The sequence below is a fragment of the Pteropus alecto genome, unplaced genomic scaffold (genome assembly GCF_000325575.1).
Source record: "Pteropus alecto unplaced genomic scaffold, ASM32557v1 scaffold5, whole genome shotgun sequence".
NCBI classification, from domain to species: Eukaryota; Metazoa; Chordata; class Mammalia; order Chiroptera; family Pteropodidae; genus Pteropus; species Pteropus alecto.
Window position 1 is genome coordinate 31038484 of NW_006441953.1, and position 7609 is coordinate 31046092.

The 7609-nt window shown below is 55.7% G+C and overlaps 1 protein-coding gene across 9 annotated transcripts in view; it reads right to left on the reverse strand.

The window, feature by feature from the left end:
• The window catches only part of AFAP1 (actin filament associated protein 1), a 102081-nt gene that overhangs the window by 9349 nt on the left and 85123 nt on the right, over nt 1-7609 (reverse strand). For 8 of the 9 annotated variants that reach the window (XM_006919015.3, XM_015595014.1, XM_025051711.1 and 5 more), the window contains one exon: nt 3154-3268. In XM_006919015.3, coding sequence (XP_006919077.2) covers nt 3154-3268 — 115 coding nt within the window. Of the gene's footprint in view, nt 1-3153; nt 3269-5000; nt 5268-7609 lie in introns of all 9 variants that reach the window. The other variant, XM_015595015.2, reaches the window with a different exon arrangement.

The window sequence follows — 7609 nt, forward strand, 5'->3', positions numbered from 1 at the left end:
ATAGGTAACTTGGGCAGATTTCTACTGGGAAATTTGCAGTACTACACTTTTAGTCTTTAAACCTGACTTGCTGGACATCCATCCCAGGCTGGTGACATTACGGAAGAAAGTCCAAGCGATTCCTGCCATTGCTGACTGGATACAACGAAGGCCCCAAACCAAACTCTAGGTGAGGCCTGCTGCCTCGACTTTGTTCTTCACAGCATTGCTCCCATCAGATAAGAAGCCACACATCAGCATGCCATAGTATACATACTACCCTCATTTGCTCCATTAAGACTTTCTCTTTTGCCATATTCTGCTGAAAGGAAGGAAGGAAAGAATGAGGGAGGGAGGGAGGAAGTAGTGAATGAGTGAGGGAGGGAGTGAGGGAGTGAGGGAGTGAATGAGGGAGTGAGGGAGGGAGTGAATGAGTGAGTGAATGAATGAGTGAATGAATGAATGAGTGAGGGAGGGAGTAGGCGAAGAGGAAACTGGTCTCAGGGAAAATGTAGGACGTGGCCACGGCCGCGGCACTAGTTCATCTGGCATCTGGACCCTGAGCCCGTGTTCTTTTACTATAATTCCGCTGGCCTTTGACAATTTTAATTTAGAAAAAGCCGCCTTGGAAAAATACAGTGAAGAGAGGAGGAGATGGAGCAGGCCACGAGGCGGGCCTGGGACTCCGCTGTCGAGGCCTCACGGCCCCACGGCCGCCGACAACTGAGCGCGGAGACCCGACTGCCGCTCAGAGGACTCGGGCATCCACACGGCCCGTCAGCCCGAGCTCCCCCGCCGACTGCTTATCGGCACGTCCGCCTCCTCGACTGGACTGGCCGCCTGCGAAGGGGACGTGGCGGGCGGCCCGGGGAGCGGGGAGGCAGCCCTGACGCTAGGCAAGCTATTCCTGTGCCTGCACCTCCGCTGCGCCCGCTACGACGCAGACGCCATAAGGCTCACCTCGTGGGCGTTTTAAAAAATTCAATACGTGTACCTAAAACCCATCTCACAAAACCGCGTGATGCCTGGGACGCGGGGCACGCTCCCTGGAAGCTCTAACCACTGCCAGCGGTCGTGCAGTCCCCAGGGCTGTCCACTTGAGGCAACGGGGACCATTTATAGCGCCTCTGAAGTGCCCGATTTATCAATTCTTGCCGCGCAAACCGCAGCGGTCGTAACGGAATGCTGGGCTGCTGAAGGCAGGTGCAAGGCATCACTCCCGGCTCAGCAGTGCCCTCGCCAAGGGACACCACACACGCGTGGATGACAGAGGACTACAGCACGACACGACCGAGCCAGCAACGGGAACGAAAGCACTGCCCCGCACGGCTCAGGGTCAGGGCACGGTTGGCAAACGGAGCGAAGCCCGAACTCTAGTCACGCATTTCTAAACGAAGACGTTTCCCCGACAAACCTGTAAGCAACAACCTATAAATTTCCCTGTCGTTTGGTCCCCATGCAGTAAACCCCATCCAGTCTGTGATGCAACTGGCTGAATTCAGCAAAAACACAATGCAATTATTTTTTTTGTCACCATTAGATGTCACCACAGTTAATAAAAATCCCCTCCAGAAAGTCTCATAAAAATAAAGGAATAAATCATCTAGGCAACAAAACCGGCCCGGGTACCGAGAACTTCACGTGGTTCGTGTCTTGCTGGACAAAGCACTGTTGTTCCCCGCCCCCGAGGACACTGACGTATTCAGTGAATAAAACACAGCCGACTGCACAGGGAAGCAGGATTCGCCAGAAAGATAAGGCCACGGGAAGTCACCACGTGACACCAATCACGAAGACGAGGGCTTGGCCCGGTCGGCTTCCGACCAGATGCCCAAAGGCCCATCCGCGGACAGCAGCGGAAGGGACGGGCACACACGTTCCCTCGGGACAGAAGCAGCCTAGACTGCTGAGCAGCTCCGTGGCTGGTCCACGTATCCCACCACGGACGAGGCCAGCCTGCCCTCCCCGTGCCCCTTAACTGAGAAATTAAATCACAGGGCACACGGAGGTCACCTAGGAAGTGTGGAGGGCACTGGCTGGAGCTGGCCTCACCTTCATGCCCATGCAGACCGGTCTGCCAGCTGCACGGAGCCAGGCTCAGCGACCAGACACGCCTCCCAGTTACCGTCACACTCGCTGCGGTGTCTAACTCGCACAGGCCGGTCCCGGGCACCTCCCTGCCGGCCCGCACGCCTGGGAGGGCCCTGCCGCAGCCCGTCCACTTGGCATCTGCCACGTACTGCCCAACTGACACGCCTGGTGGCAACAGTCCTGTCCCGTCTTCACGGCCTGGCAACAAGCAGAACGCCTCGGACAAACACGTGTCACTTGGCTGCTGAGTGACAAGGTGCCCCGCATCATCAGGGCTGAAGAGACACGGACGCATCTGTTAACAGCGCCGCCTAGGTCTGTCCGCCTGGGGACACGGGAGATGCGGAGGGCTCGGGCGGGCTGAGTCCCCCACGTAGGTCTCGTGGCTCCTCTGCTCAGCTGTCCCCCGCCGGCTCCGGAGTCGGAAGGCCTGGGCCTCACTCTGGCTCTGTTAGTCAGCAGCAGCGAGCCGCGGGGAGCCACGAATGGCTCCGGGATCACTTCCACATGTGTACACTGGAGGAGACGCCGCCGCCTGCCCTCGGAGGCAGGAGGACGGGACGACAGCGCGTGTAGACGACGAGGCACCGCGGGCCAGGGCTCCCCCGAAATCCTCGTATTCGCCAGCCCTCTGAGGCCCCTTATTACCTGAATTATTCATCACAGAAATCACCACAGCCACATTTCACATATGGAAGCTGCGTTTAGATTGGTTACGTGACTCGACTGAAGTCGCTAAGTCAGTCACCAACAGATCGGGGACACAAACCGAGGTCCCCGGACCCAAAGTCCAGGGCCCCCGCAGCCACGCCGCCTCCTGCACCTCCCGCCGCCTCAGACTTAACATGCTCACCCAGTGTGACGGTGACGAAGGAGCTTTTCCGCTTTCATACCCAAGTCACACGCGTCACTGCTCTTCCCCACAGCAAACGAGGAAGGGGGACGCGGCCACAGCTCTCTCCCCCACTGACCCCAAACCTGGCCCTCTCTACTTGAGTGGGGAGGAGAAGACGTGGCTCAGACAGCTCAGCTCTGCGAACCACACCTACAGCTAGAACGCGACAAACCAAGTGACAAACTTACTTGAAGGTGTACGCTTCACGCTGGCGGCCGAATCAGCTTTTTTTTGCTGACTGTTCAGAGGCTTCCCTTTTCCTGCGACCCCATTGGATGCTACTGGGGGCTTTTTACCCTTCAACTGTTGAAATAAACATATGAGAAAAAATTAAAAACAAACGATCCAAACACCTTTTCTTCTTCCAGTTAATTGTTTCAGTCTCTGACCTTTGAAGTAGCACCTGGCCTAACAAAAACATGAGGGGAGCGGAAAACCAATCTGATTCCCAACCCTGGGCTGCTGTGGGTCCCCAGGCCTGCCTGAGAGGTTCTAGCATGGGGGGACCTCGGACGGAATGCGGGAGAAGTTGCACGTTCTGACTGGGAGATCATCAACGCCGGTCGAGACACGGGCACAGGCAGCGGCGCGTCCGAGCGCGCTGGGCCGAGACGCTGCAAGTTTGCGCATCCGAAGAAAAACGGCGTTTCTTTCGGTGGCACGCCCGTGGGGAGCGGCGTGACTGAGCAGCTACGTTCTGCTGTCAGCACTTTGATGCTGATGTCGTGACGGGATAAACCACTAACTGTGGCTTCACTGACGGGGTCTGAAACAGTGTCAACGAAATTTTGACCAACCACAGGTTTTTAAAAAGCTCAGTCGCATCCCTACTTCTTGGATGGCTGCAGGTGACGCCGCCGCATTTTGCTTAAGTGATGCGCGTGCACCTTCGCTGTGGGATGGACGCTCACCCGGGCGACCCCGGCCCGCACTGCGCAAAGGCTGCGGCGACCTCCGTGGCCAGCCTGGGCTGTGGGAGGCAGACAGATCTGGCTTCCAGTTCTGGCCCCGCCACTCAGGAGCTGCTGAGCGAGTCACCGACACTCTCTGAGCCCTTGTTTGCTTAGTGACCTACCAAACGTTTGACTTAAGTATTTAAAAAAAGAACAGGAGGCTGATGGCTCCCACGTCTGACCACACACGGATCTGGGCCCCTCAGACTCACCCAAGGGACTTTCCGGGGCTGGGATCTGAGCAACTGTAGTGAAAAATCAAAAACAAACAAACTTTCCATGTGATTCTGACTGAACCAATCGGTTGGGAAGAGCCGCTAGGGTCTTCCTTGGCATTTGTCATTTTTTAAAAGATTACCCCAAAAACAGGGAAAAGAAAATCTGCTTTTTTGAGCCCAGATCTGGTGGGCACAGATCTTTAGGCAAAGTATAAAAAATTCTTAGGCTGAAAACGCATGAAAACACAAAATTAGTATTTACGCTGAAATGTTACAATTTGCTTAAATATGGGGTGTGGGATGAATAATAGTTCAGTATCCAAGTGAGTTATCACTCAGTGACCATCCACAGTCTTTATTACCTACCTGGTTTTAGGGAGCACGTTTTTATACCCACTGTGGAAAGGGACCAGAGTGCTCTGAACAGCCCTCCTCGGTATCTACGGATCAAAGCGACTGCCACACGGGGCCCACCATGCCTCGCTGCCACGTAACGGGGACACGAGGGGTACCTGCAGCCCGAGAATCTTCCGAAAAGTATTATCGTCCCCGTCCTTCTAAAAGCCTTTGCGTTTAGTTGACGTAAGTCACAAAATTCTCTGGGGAATTTTCCGAGAACTGGAAGAGCCAGATGCAGGTAAAGAAATACGGTGCTTAAACCTTTAACCAGCTAGGAATATTTAATCAGTTCCTGGGCGGCCGAACGTTGATTGCATTTGCAAATTACATTCTAGCTGGGGAAAAAAAAATTATGCTTTACCCTTGATGAGTCTCGCTTACTACAAGTTGGTATCATTGCAAAACTCGGCAGGAAGACCGTGACTCAAAGAGCGTTCTAGAATATGACAGAATGCGATGCTGTACCTGGGAGCCGAGCCCGAGAGACGCCCTCCCCACAGAAGAGGTGTTAGTGACAGACTGAGCGGAAGGCAGAGCACAGGAGGCGGGGTGTTTGTAATGGTTACAAGACAGTTTGTCAGCAGACAGCCTAGGAGCCTTTCTGTCGGCCGGCGGGCAGCGTGCAAAGATTTCCGGAGGCGGCAAGTTATCGTACAGGACCGCGTTATCATAAAGCACCTCTTCTCCCAGGCCTCCGCTGCAGGAAGCGGGAAAGCCATCTTCCGGTCCCCACTGCAACACACACAGCTTTGTCGTTAGTGCCTCGGCCACAGAAAGCACAGCAGATTTTAGCACACTGAGACGTTATTAGCACACCCCGTCCCCCCCAACACACACACACACACCCCCGGCCGTTATCGATAAAACACGCACGCACAGGCACTGCAGGCGAACTGCCTTAAAGGAACTTTTCCAGTCGGGGGCCTTCCGGAAAGCTTCCTTTTTCCCTCGGGCCATTCATTCCCAGAGTCACTGGCTTATGGAGGTTTTATTCTGTTTTTTAAAGCAGGAAGAAAAACTGACTTGACATCTCTCTATCCAAAACCAGACTTCCGAAGTGCTCCCGACCCAGAAGCAGAGCAGCGCGGGCAAGGGGAGGGGCGCCGGACGGGGCCCCTGGGGCCGGGGCGCGGGGTGTGCTGAGCGCGCAGGCCCGGATGCCACTTTCCAGCAATCGCTGTGATCTAAACCGCTGCTTCGATGCTTCACAAATACCCACTCCTACGATTCTCAGGGGACCCTTGTGAAGCAGCAGAAGGCTGAGGCAGAGGTTGCAGGGCTGAAGGCCGGGCCCCTGACCGCACACAGCGCCGCCTCCGCCCCCAGACCACACTGCTGGCTCTTCCAAGCCCGCGCGTGTCGGCGATGGGGCTTCCGGGGGAACCGCCAGCCCGTTCCAGGTCCCACACTCTGTCACAGCTATTAAAGGGCCGTAACCAAAACGTGGTCTGTGAAAGAAAGAAACCGAACCGTGGTGGGAAACGGGACGTTTCTAAGCGCGGCTGCTTTAAGGCGTCGTCGTAGCGGGACGCCTGTCACAAAGGACCAAAGCAGCTGCTGCCACTTCAGAGCACGGACACCGCAGTGGACGTGGAAACCGAGACTGGCGACCGCGGCCAGATCTTTCCAAGTTTTAAAGGTCTCTACGAACTGCTTTGTACTTACAAAAAGAGAGAAATATTGATTCATTTAGTATGTTCCTTTCACCCTATTTTTAAACCCTTCTAGCAGTTTCTTCCTGCCAGCCTGTAATTACAGCCTTCTGCTTTAAATATAGAAAAGGTTTAAGATTTCATAGTAGGCGTGTTCTATTCCTTTGCAATCACTTCGGTGTCTATTTTTGTGATGCTGGGGACCCATCTACAATCTAAAAATAATAGAACACGCAGATAAACTTGGATGTGAGAGGTTCAAGATGACAACTGAGCACATATTTGTCCAGGGTTATTAAAACGGTCTAGACTAGACTATCATTTTCCTAAAATACTGTGGGCTCGAGTCACGTGGAAGACTTCGAAACCGCACAGAAGCTTCCAGATTGAAATTGTGTGTGCTTGCACATGATTTTGAGATGCACGTCCACCGTGCCGTAGGCCTCGGGGGAGCACCGAATGGGTAAGACTCCTTGAAGGAGAAACGCTGCCAAAATGTCAGGGTTAGGGACAAAAGTCCGAACTCTGTGAAGCAAAAACCAAGTCCTCCGAAAGAGCCGGCGTGCGGGGAAGCGGTATGACAGAGGCCCCAGACGCCAGCAGGGCCCTGCGCAAGCCGTGGGCACAAGCTTATGTCCCAGCACGCGTGAGGCCCGCCCGGCAGGAAACTCACCGTATGCAAACCCTGAATGCTAACCTTTGGGGACCACACACTTTATTTCCCCAAACAGACTCAGCTCACCCCTGGGCATACCCTGAACCCTCAGGACTATCAGGATGGGTCGGGACGGGAACGAAGGGAGCGTCTGTGTGGGGTGGCAGACCCCGGAACCTTCGGCTCCCCCGCGCCAGGTGTGGTATGTGGGGAAATCCCTCCAGGGAAGGGGGAAGTGACAGGGGCTTCATAGGGGTCTTCAGAGACAGGCCCCTATGGGGGTTAACGCTCCAAAGAGCCTCTGTGGGACCCAGGGCTCGGAGAAGCGCACCGTTCTCTGAAGAGCGGGGGAGGCTGGGCCGACGCAGGGCTAAGGCTGCGGGGTCAGGAGGGGCGGCGGCTGCACAGAGCAGGTCAGGAGAGCCCGGCCCGCCCTGCAAACGGCACAGTGACGAGGCCGAGGCACAGAGGTGGGCCTGGAACCCGTTCTCGTAAGGGTCATAGCCGGGCTTCTCCAAGTGCGTGGGTTCGCACGAGCCTCTCCACGGGGGTGCGGGGCTGTCACGGAGTGGGCTCTGGGAGGTCTGGACAGGTGGGCATGGGGGCAAGGACAGGACACGCCCCCAGCTCACCTCTGACCACCGCAAACCCAGGCAGGACTCCGCTTGATGGGCCTGGCAGCCGGGCGGGCAGTTTGAAGCGTCACAGAACCCCGTGTCCATTTAACCTGCACCCAAACCCGTGCCCGCCGGGCCCAGGTCCCAGCC